The sequence below is a fragment of the Cricetulus griseus genome, chromosome 4, assembly GCF_003668045.3.
Source record: "Cricetulus griseus strain 17A/GY chromosome 4, alternate assembly CriGri-PICRH-1.0, whole genome shotgun sequence".
Taxonomy (NCBI): Eukaryota; Metazoa; Chordata; class Mammalia; order Rodentia; family Cricetidae; genus Cricetulus; species Cricetulus griseus.
In genome coordinates this window covers 73,016,974-73,031,990 of record NC_048597.1, presented here as the reverse complement: position 1 = coordinate 73,031,990, position 15,017 = coordinate 73,016,974, and the positions used below count along the sequence as shown (strand labels likewise).

Below are 15,017 nucleotides of genomic sequence, written 5' to 3'. Positions count from 1 at the left end.
TATGGTCCAAGTTCAACACCAGGGCCACAGTAAGGAGAGAAGGGAAAAAAATCTCAGAAGGAGAAATGTTTATACATAAAAGTTGGAAGTGGCCAGTATAAATAAGTGTGACACATTCTGCTGTTATTTGCCTTCTATACATAGTTTATATTGAGCCTGGATAATTTATCAAAAAAAAAAATCATCAGCTGTCTACTTTCTGTGGCCTTTCTAAAGGAATGCCATGGAAAATAGCTAGCAATTTACTATAGCACCTGACATCAAAGGTACATTTGCACCAGGAACAATAAGCTGGAGAGGCAGAAAAGCAGAAGTTAAACCAGTTCTCAGGAGATTCTGTAGCCTGTGGAAGCCAAGCAACTGTGTGTGTGTGTGGGGTGGGGGGTAGAGTTTACCATGAGGGGATAGAGTTTACCATGTGATGTGCTTGGGAAAGGCCAGTGCTCTTGTCTGTGGGAACATGTTATTTTTAAAATCGTGAAGTTTTTCTAAGCTAAAAAAGAGTATCTTTTCTTATCCCAGAAGAAAGAAAAATGTGAGAAAAAGGAAGCCACAGTAAAAAAAAAAAATAAGTAAGATAAAATAAAATCTGTTGGCTCCAAATCATTCTACTTAGCAGAATGGTACTACTTTCATCCAAGTGAAACTAAGACACTCAGCTGGTCCTTTGAAAAGCATTTATCATTGGTATGTGTGTGTGTGTGTGTGGAAAGAGAGTGCACATGGGTTATGGGCTATGGAGCACTGTGGAGGTCAGGGGACAACTTTTGGTTTTCAGTTCTCTTTCTAGCCTTAGTTTAGGGATTGAACTCAGTTGGTCAGGTGTGTATGGGCAAACACGTCTCTTGCTCATTGGTCTTCATCTACTGTCCTGAACAGCAGTGATATGCAGCCCTCCATGGCCCTCCTGGCTTATGTCTGTGCTTATTTAGAACCCAGTGGCCTCCTTTTGTGCTACAAAATAGTAGGCTGTGACAACAGGTATCAAAATGGAAAACCGGCTTGAGGACATTGTCCATCAGTAAAGTCAATGCAGTATTAGCCCACTTTGCAGATCCTTTTAGGACTGGCTGTCCTGGTGTGGGGACATGACAGCCGCCCTAACCTGATGATACTGTGTTTTTGCCTGCCTAGAAATGAACTGCTCCATCCTAGTCATTACAGTGCTCCAGACCTGCATGGTAATTTACACAGGTCCCCTGTGATGACTAAAGAGACTTAATATGGAACAGGGCATATGGGCTGTTGACCTTTGGTTCTGGAATGCCTGGAGATCCTAGTGGCCTCCAGGTGAGATAATAAGAGGATAATTCCAGCACTTGGGAGGCAAGTGGATCTCTGTAAGTTCAAGGCCAGCCTGGTCTATGGAGCAAGATCCAGGAAAGGCAAGACTACACTAAGAAACCCTGTCTCAAAAAAATAAATATAGGATAATGGGCTGTGAGTATTAATTGCTGCCTTTGCTTCTGTAATACTCGCTATTGCTATGGGAAAATGAGGAAATGGTCTTTTTATTACTATACATTGGGAAAGAAAGTAACAACTGAGGGAAGTGAAACAATGTTCCTGCCTGGCTATGGATTCCATGGGTAGCTGTAATACACATCTTTCTGATGTCAGCCTTAAAAGCTCACTTTCACCCCCCTTCCAAATGGTTTGCTGCATTGGCTCTAAGGCTGCCGTTCTTCTGCTAGCAGTAAGAATAAGTTAACTTCATTTAAATTGGAACTGAGTCTGAGTCTTTGGTCTTTTCCAGTGGATTTGAATGCAACAACACTTGCACTGCCTGTATGACAGCAGACCCATGTTGCTACCTGCAATGGGTTCCACCTCAAGCAGAAGAACCCTGCAAAGCCTTGCCCACACATGAACATCATCTCTTAGGTATGCTCAGAACCATGGATTACAGCACACCCTTCCTTACATACAGAACAGAAACTGTACAGAGTTTACCTGGAGAGACACATTCAAACAATGCACAGAATGGGTCACAGAACTGATCCAAGTTAGAGACCTCAGCCTTAGGAATGTTGACTGCTTTGAGGTCTCCCCCAGCCAGGCTCAAGCTCCAGCCCATCTTATATTCTGCAGTCACTGTGGTGTCTGCAGAATCTGTAAATGGAAAGGACCTCTTCTCTGTTTTTGAATCAATCCTCTCTGAGAAGAAAAGACACTGACCGGAATGTAATCATTCCTTTAAATATTGCTACAATCTCAGCTATCCAAAGCATTACAAATTCCCTTCGGAGGTATTGGAGGATTTAAAGGAGATACCACAACTGCTCAGGAACGAAACCTGAAGACAGGCTTTTAATCAATTTTCTCCAGAAGTTGTAACTGTTATAGTAAGCATAATATTTTGTAAATACACAACATTTTAGTTTCTTGTTTTGTTTTTGAAAGAGTCTGGCAATGGGACCCAGGCTCTCCTCAAACTCTATCCCCCTGCTTCTTCCCCTTTAGTGCTGTGATTATAGGCCTGTTCCCTCAGCTGGCTTACACTTAAAATTTAAATGAAAGACACTGCAGTTTTGTGCTTGCTCATGCTTCCCAAGACATCCCCCAAATATTCCTGAACACACACACACACACACACACACACACACACACACACACACATTCATGTAATAGTGTACAGGAAATACTCATACATATAAAATAGTAAAATAGAAAAACTTTTTAAAAATGGTTCATGTAATGGGAAATTATCTCTCAATGTTATACTTGAATGAGTGAAAATATATGCATTCTGTTTAGATTTCTAGTGATATAAACAATCCTAAGATAAAATAATTTAGGTAGTACAAGTAGAAAAACAACTTCTATGGATTTGGTTTTTATTTTTACATGAGAAACACACCTTTTGCCCACACATTAGAACTAAAGAATATAAAATTCTCTCTCTGAGAATGAAATGGGTATTTGGCATGAGTTTTGTGTTTAGTAATGATATCTCTCTGTAACACTTACCATGAGGTGACAATAGGAAGAGGGAAGCAGACTGAATTGATATGGCAGCCTTTCGTTAAATGAAATGGGTCAGAAAGACTAGAGAGGGCCCAGGAAGGCAAGAATCCACAGGAGTCATGTCCTCAGAGAGAGTGAGGACAATGGAGTCAGAGATGACATGGTGGCCTTACCACCAAGCGTAGAGAGCAGCATGGCTACAGTAGTAACCAGAATGACACATAATTGATTTTTGAAATTTATGTGTTAAAGGCGGGAAACTTAGTAAGCTACTAGGGTCATCTTTTCTTCCCTGCCCTCTCCCATTACATGGTAGCTCTTACCTGCCTCCTTCAAAGTGGCTGATGAGATCTGACACCTTACCAGGCTTCCCTTTTGAGGCACATGAAGTAGGGGCCGGATTAGCTTCCTCCATCCTGGGTTTTGCACTCGGTAAAGCTTTATGCCTGGGAACTTGGGGTGTGTGGGATGAAGGTAAATTCTGCAGGTATAATGGCTTTGGAGGCACTGTAGAAAAAGAAGAGCATTCAATAGTAACAGGGAAGTTTCAATACTTGTTCTGGACACAATAGTCTAGGCTGTAGTATTTCAGAACTAGGAAGGTATCTTTCCAGGTCCTTCTGGCTTTAAAAGTTTCTATGGATAACCAATTATTGACTGGCTTTCTCTTTAGCTGTTTTCAATACCCTTTCTTTATTCTGTGTTTTTAGTGCTTTTAATTTCAATAACTGACAGTGAGACGTCTCCTTTCTGGTCCTGTCTATTTGTTTTTTGTAGGCATCTTACCTTCCCCCCTTATTGACAATAGATTCTTTTCTCATACACCATATCCTGATTACACTTTCCCCTTCTTCTATTCCTCCCAGTTCTTCCCCACGTTCCCTTTCCATCCAGATCTACTCCCTCTCTGTCTATTATTAGAAAAGAACAGGCTTCTAAGAGATAACAACCAAACATGACAAAAAAATGTAAGATAAAACAAAACCATCCTGTTGTAGTTGAACAAGGCAACCCACTCTGTGTACTTCTTGAACCTGGATAGGCATCTTCTTTCCTAGGCTTGGAAATTTTCTTGTAAGATTCTTTTGAAAATATTTTCTGTATCCCCTTTTCTATGCCCATAATTTGAGAGCCAAGACTATTCATGGAGTCTCAAAGCTACCACATGTTTCACTCATATTTTTTGTCATTGATCTTTACTAAATGATCTAATTCTTCTACCTTGCATCTAAGATCTAACACTGTTTTCCACATGCTATATTCTATCCATGAGGTTTTTCACTGAGGTTTTTATTTGCCTTATTGAGTTATTGAGTTTTCCACTTCCAGAATCACCTTAACTTGGCTTTTATTTACCAATTCTATCTCAGTCTTGCTACAAAGTAATGGTACATGTTTATAACTATTAGGAGAGAGACACTGGGCTAGTGTTTATGAATGTGATGAAGACATCTTAAAAAGACATCCCTAAGAGACAGGTGAGTGTCTCAGATCCCTGCTGGAGAGCTCTGCTTACTAGCTCCTAGCATCTGCCCCTCTCTAATCCATGACACCCCTAGCAACTAGTCCACCAATCATCCTAGTCCTCTCCCCTGCACTGCCACCTCACCTGGGACCACTGAACCTCCACCTGTCCCTTACCCCCAGTGACCAGGCAGCAGAAACTTGTTCACCAAACATCCCCAGGCCCACCCCACCCCCACCACCTGCCACCTAACCAGCAACTACCAGACCTCTGCCCATACCTTAAGAGACAGGTGAGTGTCTGAGAACCCAGATGGAAAGCCCTGCTTTCTAGGCCCTAACCCCACCCTTCCCCCACTCAACCTGTATCTCCAGCTACCTGCTCCAATAACCATCCTCCACCATTACACCAGTGAACACCACAGTCACAGTCACAGGCCCCAAACACCACCAGAGATACCGGCCCCACCTGTACTAATTGGAGGAAGAGATGGGTAGAAGGCAGTATAAGAATACTTTCAACAACACAAAGAGGAATATGACACCTCCAAAAGCCAGTGGTCCTATGTCAACAACACCTGAACAGCCCAACACACATGAAGCAGGAGGAAATGATCTTTAAAATAACTTTATGGAAAGCGAAGGGGATAAGGGGAGAAGGGGAGAAGGGGAGGAGAGAGGAGGACATGAAGGAGCAGGAAGATCTAGTCAGGGGAGGAATAGAGGAGAGCAAGAAAAGGGATACCATCATAGAGGGAGCCATTATAGGTTTAAAGAGAATTCTGACACTAGGGAAATGTTCAGAGACCTACAAGGTTGACCCCAACTAACAATCTAAGCAATAGTAAAGAGTCTACCTTAAAAGCCCTTCTCCAATAATGAGATTGATGACTACCATATATGCCATCCTAGTGCTTTCATCCAGTAGCTGATGGAAGCAGATGCAGACACCCACAGCTAAACACTGAGCTGAAATCTGGAATCCAGTTGCAGAGAGGGAGGAGTGATGAGCAAAGGGGTCAAGACCAGGCTAGAGAAACCCACAGAAATAGCTGACCTGAACAAGGGGTTGCTCATGGACCCCAGACTGATAGCTGGGAAATCAGCATAGGACTGTTCCAGAACCCCTGAAGGAGGAAGTCAGTTTGGAGGTCTGTACAATCTATGGGGCCACTGATAGTGGATCAGTATTTACCCCTAGTACACAAATGAACTTTGGGATCCCTCTCCACATAGAGGGTACTCTCTCAGCCTAGACACACTGGGGAGGGTCTAGGCCCTGCTCCAAATGATATGACAGACTTTGAAGATCCCCATGGAAGGCCTCACCCTTCCTGGGGAGCAGAAATGGGTTGGGATGAGAAATGGGTCAGTTGGGGGAAGGGGGAGGGAACTGAGATTGACATGTAAAAGAAGCTTGTTTCTAATTTAAATAAAAAGTAAATTACAAAAAAGAAAAAAACTAAAATAAAACAATACTTTATGAAGATGATAGAGGCCTTTAAAAAAGAAATGAAAAATTCTCTTAAAGAAATGGGGGAAAAGACAAAAAATTAGAAGAAATCTCTCAAAGAAAGCTAAGAAAACCAAGAAATAGCAATCAAACAAGTCCAAGACTTGAAAACTGAAATAGAGGCAATAAAGAAAACATAAATTGAGGGATTTCTGGAAGTGAACATCTGGGTAAATGAACAGGAACTACAGATGCAAATATAACCAATAGAATATAAGAGACAGAAGAGAGAATCTCAGCTGTTGAAGATAAATAGAGGAAATAAATTCCTTGCTCAAAGAAAATGTGAAATCCAACAAATTCTTAACACAAAATAGCCAGGAAATCTGGGACACCATAAAAAGACCAAATCTAAGAATAATAGGGATAGAAAGTGAAGAAGTCCAGCTCAAAGGAACAGAAAATATGTTCAACATCATAGAAGAAAACTTTCCTAACATATAGAAGGACAAGCCTATGAAGACACAAGAAGCTTAAAGAACATCAAATAGACTGGACCAAAAAGAAAAGTCTCCTCGCCAATAATAATCAAAACAGTAAACATTCAAAATAAAGAAAGAATACTGAGAGCTGCAAAGGAAAAAAGGGCAAGTAACATATAAAGGCAGACCTATCAGAATTACACCCGACTTCTCAATGGAAACCCTGAAAGCCAGAAGGTCCTGAACGACATTCTGCAGACAGTAAGAGACCCCCTGTATCTTATTGGATCACCAAGGCCTAAAGTTAGAATTCAACAACACTGATTGCAGAAAGCCCACAAACTCATGGAAATTGAACAATGCTCAAATGCATCACCACTGGGTCAAGGAAGAAATAAAGAAAGCAATTAAAGACCTCCTAGAATTCAATGAAAATGAATGCACAACACATCCAAACTTATGGGATGCTATGAAAACAGTGTTAAACTTAAAGTTCATAGTAATAAGTGCCTACATAAAGAATGTGGAGAAATCTCACACTAGTGACTTATCAGCACACCTGAAAACTGTAGAACAAAAAGAAGCAAATTCACTCAGGAGGAGTAGACAACAAGAAACAATCAAACTCAAGACTGAATTCAACAAAATAGAAACAAAGAGGGCAATACAAAAAAAAAAAAAAATCAATGAAATCAAGAGTTGGTTCTTTGAGAAAAATCAAACTCTTATCCAAACTAACCAAAAACCAGAGAGAGAATATTTAAATTAGCAAAATCAGAAATGTAAAGGGGACATAACAATAGACATTGAGGAAATTCCGAGAATCATTAGGTCATGCTTCAAAAGACTGTACTCCAAAAAATTGAAAAACTTAAAAGAAGTGGACAATTTTCTAGACAGGTACCACAAACCAAAATTAAATCAAGACCGGATAAACAATTTAAATAGGCCTATAACCCTTAAGGAAATAGAAGCAGTCATTAAAAGTCTCCCAAGCAAAAAAAAAAAAAAAAGAAAAAAACATCCAGGGCCAGATGGGTTTAGTGAAGAATTCTACCAGAATTTCAAGGAAGATCTAATACCAATATTCTTCAAGTAGTTCCACACAATAGAAACAGAAGGAACACTGCCAAACTCATTTTATGAGGCTACAGTTATCCTGATATCCAAACCACAGAAAGACACAACTAAGAAAGAGAATTACAAACCAATCTTCCTCATGAACATTGACGCAAAAATACTCAATAAAATACTGGATCAGATCCAAGAACACATCAAAAAAAAAAAAAAAAAAAAAAACCATTCACCATGATCAAGTAGGCTTCATCCCAGGGATGCAGGGATGGCTCAACATATGAAAATCTTTCAATGCAATCCACCATTTAAATAAACTAAAAGAAAAAGACACATGATCTTATTAGGTGCTGAAAAAGCCTTCAACAAAATCCACTACCCCTTCATGAGAAAGGTCTTGGAGAGATCAGGGATACAAGGAACATACCTAAACATAATTAAGGCAATATACAGGAAGCCAAAGGCCAACATTAAACTAAATGGAGAGAAACTCAAAGTGATCCCACTGAAATCAGGATCAAGATAAGGCTGTCCAATATCTCCATAGCTATTCAATTGAAGTATTGAAGTTCTACCTAGAGCAATAAGACAACAAAAGGACATCAAGGGGATATAAATTGGAAGGGAAGACTTCAAACTTTCACTGTTTGCAGATGATATGACAATATACATAAGTGACCCTGAAAAATTCTACCAGGAAACTCCTACAACTGATAACACCTTCAGTAATGTGGCAGGCTACAAGATTAACTAAAAAAAATCAGTAGCCCTCCTATATACAAATGATAAATGGACTGAGAACGAAATCGGAGAAACATCACCCTTTACAATATCCACAAATAACATAAAATCTTGTGGCAATTCTAACCAAACAAGGGAAAGACCTGTATGACAAGAACTTTAAGTCTTTGAAAAAAGAAAGTGGAGAAGATATCAGAAAATGGAAAGATCTCCCATGCTCTGGGATAGGTGGTATCGATATAATAAAAATGGCAATCCTACCAAAAGCAATCTACAGATTCAGTGCAATCCCTATCAAAACCCAAACACAATTCTTCACAGACCTTGAAAGAACAATGCTAAATTTCATATGGAAAAACAAACAATCCATGATAGTCAAAACAATTCTATACAATAAGGGAACCTCTGGAGTCATCACCATCCCTGACTTCAAGCTCTACTATAGAGCTACAGGAATAAAAACAGCTTAGTATTGTTATAAAAATAGATACATGGATCAATGGAATTGAATTAAAGACACGATATCAATCCACACACCTATGAACATATGATTTTTGACAAAGAGGCCAAAATTATACAACGGAAAAAGAAAGCATACTCAATAAATGTTGCTGGAGGTTAAACATTTATTATAAAATGCAATACATCCATATCTATCACCATGCACAAAACTCAATCCAAGTGGATCAAAGACCTTAACATAAATCCAGGTACACTGAACCTGACAGAAGAGAAAGTGGGAAGGAGCCTTGAACACATTGGCATAGGAGACCAATTAATAAATGGGACCTCCTAAAACTGAGAAGCTTCTGTAAGGCAAAGGACACAGAGAACAAGACAAAACAGCAGCCTACAGAAAGACACAGTATGCATTCACTCATTAGTGGATATTAGCTATAATGAAAAGGATAACCAGGCTATAATCCACAACCCCAGAGAAGGTAGGTAAAAGGGGGGACCATAAGAAGGACATACATGGAAGCCCTCAGGAAGGGAAAATAGTTAAGATATCCTGGGTAAACTGGGAGGGGGTAGAAAGGAGGGGATGGGTGATGGGAACATGAGAGATCAAGAAGACTGAGTTGTGAGTGGGTTGGAGGGGGGCAGCAATGAAGAGATACCTTGATAGATGGAGACATTAGAGGGTTAGGGAGGAACCTGGTGCTACAGAAATTCTCAGGAATCGGCAAGGATGACCCCAGCTAAGACTACTAGCAATAGTGGAGAGCGTGTCTGAAAGGGCCTTCCCCTTTTTATGGGATTAGTGACTACCCTAATTGTTATCATCCAGTAACTGATAGAAGCAGATGTAGTGTCCCACAGCCAAGTGCTGGGTTGAGCTCCTGGAGTTTGGTTGAAGAGAGGGAGGAGGCATCATATGAACAGGGAGGGGTCAAGAGCATGACGAGGAAAACCACAGAGACAACTGACCTGAGATAGAGGAAGCTCATGGTCTATGGACTGAGAGCTGGGGAACCTGCATGAGACCAAACTAGGCCCTTGTGACATTTATGTGACGTGATCTGTTGCACATGTGTGTGTGTGTGTGTGTGTGGGTACAGGCAGTGTCACCAAGATCTATCTCAGAGGCATGAATTGGCTTTTTGGAGGCCTACTGATTATGGTAGGATACCTTGCTCAGCCTTGATACAGGGAGGAGGAGCTTGGTCCTGCCTCAACTTGGTATGACAAACTTCATTGACTCCCCAGTTAAGGCCTTAACTCCTCTGAGGAGTAGATGGGGGCGGATGGGAAGAGTGGGAGAAGGGGAGGGAGGGAGAACTAGAGTTGGTATGTAAAATGAGAAATAAATTGTTTTAAATAAAAAAAAGACACCCCAGAGAGACCACAAGCTCTGGCTACTATTTTACACGACTCAGAAACCTGGCTCTCAGGCTCCCAGCCACCAGAACTGCAAAGAACTGAACTGTTAATAAGTAGCTACCCAGTTGGTGATATTTTTTTTTTTTATGGAAGCCCAGATAGGCAAAGACACAGGAGAGTATAAAGAGTCATTCAGTGTAAAAGATAGGCTAGAATTTTAGCCATCAGCACCAGGGATGGGCCAATGAAGAAGAAAGAGTGTCCTGAGAAAGCATCTACTTTGTGATTTATTTACACATTATACCTGTAGTTAAAGAAAACTGTACATAGCTAGCCTGCATTTAAGATAGGAAGTAAGTAACAACTGAGGTAACAATACATTGATTTAAACATTAAATTACAACCCTCCCCCCGCCCAAAATCAGGCCATTGTCATTTCCCTTGGTAACAGGATTGTTTTGGTATGTGGTCACTAGACCTCTGGCTTGGTTTTCTCAGTGTACTGACTGGAAAACACTGTAGTGAAGCAATGCTTCTTCCAGAAACAATCAAAGCTGCAAAGGCTTTTTTTTTTGTTTGTTTGTTTTTTGAGACAGGGTTTCTCTGTGTAGCTTTGGAGCCTATCCTGGCACTCACTCTGGAGACCAGGCTGGCTTCGAACTCACAGAGATCTGCCTGCCTCTGCCTCCCGAGTGCTGGGATTAAAAGCGTGCATCACCAACGCCCAGCTGCAAAGGCTTTTAAAATGTCAAACTTTTTAAAGATCTGGGCCATTATGTAAACCAGGATTACATTAATTTCAGTTTACTCTCATCTTTTATCTTTCAACTCAGGTCTACTAAGCAAGGTACTGTCTTGTGTTTTGCACATAAAATAGCTTAAATCGTGGTTAAAAACTTTCTGTCTATATTCACTTCACTGTTTTAGAGGGAGATAAGGCCAGAACTAAGGGTGACAAGCTCACAATTAGGTTTGTTATGTAAGTCACCAGTTATTTGACTTTGCTTGACAAACAAACTTCATCCCACTATGAACACAGCAGTGGCCAGAATTCCAGAGTCTAGTGGGTTATATGTTAAACTCATTTTAAAGATTTCTTTCAGAAAGCCTTAGCAATGAAATTTTAAAGCAACTCAGCAATGTGCAGAGCATTATAATAAAGAATGTACACCTTGTCTGAGGAGCAGAGCTAACACTGGTCTCCACCTGAGCAGGTGTACATACACTTCAACTTATCTGCATTCACTTTCTGTGAAGCTCATAAACCTGACCAGTCACACAGCCCCAGAATACAAACCTTGTGGCTTTGGACTTGCAGCTGAGCGTTTTGCTGGTGTCCTCCCATTTATTCCCTGAGCCTCTGTGGTTGTGTTGCTTGTTGTATGAGGTGGACTGGCCTTTGGACAGGTATTGATGCCTAGAGTTCAAAGGGAAAGAGAAGTAAGTATTTTTCTGATCACATAAAAACAGTATTGTAAGACCTTAGAACACCTGTCATGTATGTGCTGTTCTTGACATCTTTTCCTGGGGAAGACCTCATTCTGTGTGCTTTAGAACAGAAGGGAAACTTCTATATGAAGACCCCTCTCTGTCTGCAGAAAGGACAGAATGTAGCTGCAAGGTGATACTTTAGTGACCAGTCAGTGACCAAATTACTCAAAAGAAACATAGGAAAATACAACTGTGACCGCTGACATAGAGACTACAGAAGAATGTCAAGAAGTGAAAAGAACCAGTGTGCTCCCTTCCCCAATAAATTAGTTTCCACATAACAGACCTAACATTTGCTAGGAGTGGCCTATGTTTGCAGCAATGGTGAGATTATATGTATACTGTCACATGTATTTAAAATTCAAATAACCCTGAAATGCAACCTGACACACAGAAAGGGAGACACACATTCCTCTATTCAAGTTTTTGATACAAGTTATATGCTGAATTTCAGACTTTTAGAAAGGCATATGCCAATATTTTTCTTTATAGATAGATTCAATTGGGAGTGTGTGACATGACAATACTACTAATAAAGGAAACTCCAATTAAGAGAACACAAAACTACTATCAGAAATTCATTATAGCTAAAAGAACAAGTGGGTATTTAAGGAGACATTGTTAGGAAAGGAAGTTTCATTTTTGCATGATTCAAATATCTAAAGTGGAAACTATTCAAGGTCTTTAAAGCCTGAGAATCATTCAGAACAAATGCTAATCTAAAAAGCCCAACCAACATCTACCGAGTCCTCAAATTCCCATTCAGCCCAAGTGATGAACAACATAGATTAAACCAGGACTGCTTTGTTTTCCATGCACCCTTTGAAATTTTGTCATTAAACCAGGTTTTAGAAAGCATGAAGTTTCAGGTATTATCTGATTAGTATTATTATCAGTGCTGTTAGGCAGCCATGAAAGCAGACACCTTTCTGATAAAATGGTGGAACACTGATATGGATTAAGCATCATTTAGCAAAAAATGAGTATCAATGAGAATTTTGATAGAATGCTATTAAAATCCTTGTTTGTTTATTTTTTAGTTTGTTTGCTTATTTTGAGACAAGGTGTCACTATTCAGTCCTGCTTTCTATGTTGACAAGGCTGGTCTTGAACTCACAGAGATACCCTACATACACTTCTGTTTCCAAAATGCTGGAACGCATGCATGAGCCACCATGCTCAGCTAAAAGTTCAAATCATTGGATGGGTAAGTGCACACATATTTTTAGAAAAAACGGAGGAAGCAGCCAAGTCGGCCCCTTGAATAAACAGAAGCCAAGCTTTGGGGTATCTGAGGCAACTGAAGAACAGCAGTGCAATCTAAAGATGACTGCTGTGGTCCCAGTGAAGGATAGCTTTGGGGCAGAACCAGTGAAAAGACAGCACAGGAATACTGAGGCTTTAGCCTTGAATTATAAAAGCTAAAAATCAGGCTATGATGGCTAATCCCGGTGGTCAACTTCACTCTATCTAGAATCAACTAAAATCTAAGCAGCCAGCAGGCCCGTGTGCTTTTAACTGGATCATTCTACGTGGGAAGACCCACTCTCATTCTGGCCCAAATCTTCTGGTGGTAACTCACATACAGGACAGGGATGAAGGAAACGTTTGCTTTTGCCTGCTTGTCCTCACTCTTGCTGGCAAGTTCATCTATCCTGCTGTGGGACATTCCTTTGTTGGTATTAGAATCTCCTTCAGAATTCTGACACTGACTAAAGATCAGCTGAGGCAATCAGCCTCAAGGACTGAATTACCAGATTCTTAGTCTTTCTGTCAGACAGGCACTGTTGGACTAGGCGGACTGACCACCCTGTAAGTCACTATAATAAATCTCTTTCCTTTTTCCCTCTTTCTCTCTTACTCCCTCCCTTCCCATCACACACACACACACACACACACACACACACACACACACACACACACACACACACACACACTTTCATTTTATCAGTTGGAAAAACAAAAACGAAAGTCTTTAAGAAACAGATCACTACAGTCACATATTAAAAAGAAACTCTATTTAGAAACAAGCTGTATCTTACACTGGGAGACAGTTTTTATTTGTGTGCTTATGGAATAGCAGGGAACAAAAACTAAGGGATATTTCCATATCCAGAATATTCCACATTAACTAAAGGGATCTTATATTCCAAAATGACCTATAATTAAAGAATTGGCTCTGACAGATACAGCAGCAGGCTGGGAATTAGCAAAGAGGTGTGTATCTCACTTAAACACTCTCTCATTTTGAGAAAGTACTTAGCCTTGGTAATAGTCTGGGTTGTTTGGGGGTTCCTTGGGGGCCTCTTTGGTCAACAACTAGATTAGATGTATCTCATTCCTAGAACTGGAAGCTTCATTTGGTGATGATATCCAGTTGTTTCATTTCCCCATTATTTGGGGATTCCTTTTAGATCATCTTCATATATGTATATATTTTAGGAAGCTACTACTGTATTAGGTTTGCATAGGACCCCACAGATGGCCTTTAGTCTTAGCTGTCCTTTGGTCCTGTCTTCCCTTACTCTCTCTATTGGGTTCTTTTTTCCATTCCCACTCATCTCACGCCATCCCCATCCATCCATAACTATCTATTCTATTTTCCATACCTAGAGAGATTCAACCCTCCCCCATAGTCAATTACTCTATACATAACCATTTCCCCACTGGTGGAAATCTAGACTGTTACCAAATACTGACAATTATGACTAGAGCAGAAATGAACATGGTTGAGCAAGTGTCTCTGTAGATGTAGATGTAGAAGTAGGATGTAGAGTACTAGGGGTATCTGCCCAAGAGCAGTACAGCTGGATCTTGCAGTAGATTTATTCCAAGCTTCTGAGGAACGACCACACAGATTTCCGTATGGCTATGCAAGTCTACACTCCCACCAGCAACGGATGAGTGTTCCCCTAACCCCACATCCTTGCCAACATGGGCTGTCAGTTTTTAAATTGACCTTGGTCAGTCTCACTGTTGTAGGATAAAATCTCAAAGCAGTTTTGATTTATATTTTCCTGATGACAAAAGATGTTGAACATTTCTTTAACTGTTTCTCAGCCAGCTATGTTTCACTTTTTGAGAACTTTTTAGCCCTGCAACCTATTAACTGGATTTTTCTTTTCTTGGTGTCCAGTTTTAAGTTTTTTTATATATTTTAGACACTAGCCCTCTATTGGATGTGTAGACAAAATCTTTTCCCATTCTGTATGGTTGCTGCTTTGTCCCGATGATTGTGTCCTTTACCACACAGAAGCTTGCCAGCGTCATGAGGTCCCGTTTATTAATTGTAGGTCTTAGTGCCTGTGTTACTGGTGCTCTGTTCAGAAAGTCCTATCCTGTGCCAATGAGTTCAAGACTGTTCCACACTTTCTCTTCTATCAGATTCAGTGTATCAGGCCTTATGTTGATGTCTTCGATACATCTGAAATTGAGTTCCGTGCAGGGTGATAAAGTACAGACTCACTTGCATTCTTCCACATGCAGCCATCTGTTTGACCAGCACCATGTTTTGAAGATGC

General features: G+C 40.4%; 1 protein-coding gene across 7 annotated transcripts in view; it reads right to left on the bottom strand.

Annotated features, from left to right (window-relative positions):
• Fgd4 (FYVE, RhoGEF and PH domain containing 4) overlaps positions 1-15,017 on the bottom strand; it is a 161,261-nt gene that overhangs the window by 71,728 nt on the left and 74,516 nt on the right. For all 7 annotated transcript variants that reach the window (XM_027413414.2, XM_035444751.1, XM_035444753.1 and 4 more), the window contains exons 2-3: positions 11,303-11,422; positions 3,291-3,474 (exon numbers count right to left, since the gene is read on the bottom strand). In XM_027413414.2, the coding sequence (XP_027269215.1) occupies positions 3,291-3,382 (92 nt within the window). In that variant the 5' untranslated portion in view covers positions 3,383-3,474; positions 11,303-11,422. The remainder of the gene's footprint in view (positions 1-3,290; positions 3,475-11,302; positions 11,423-15,017) is intronic.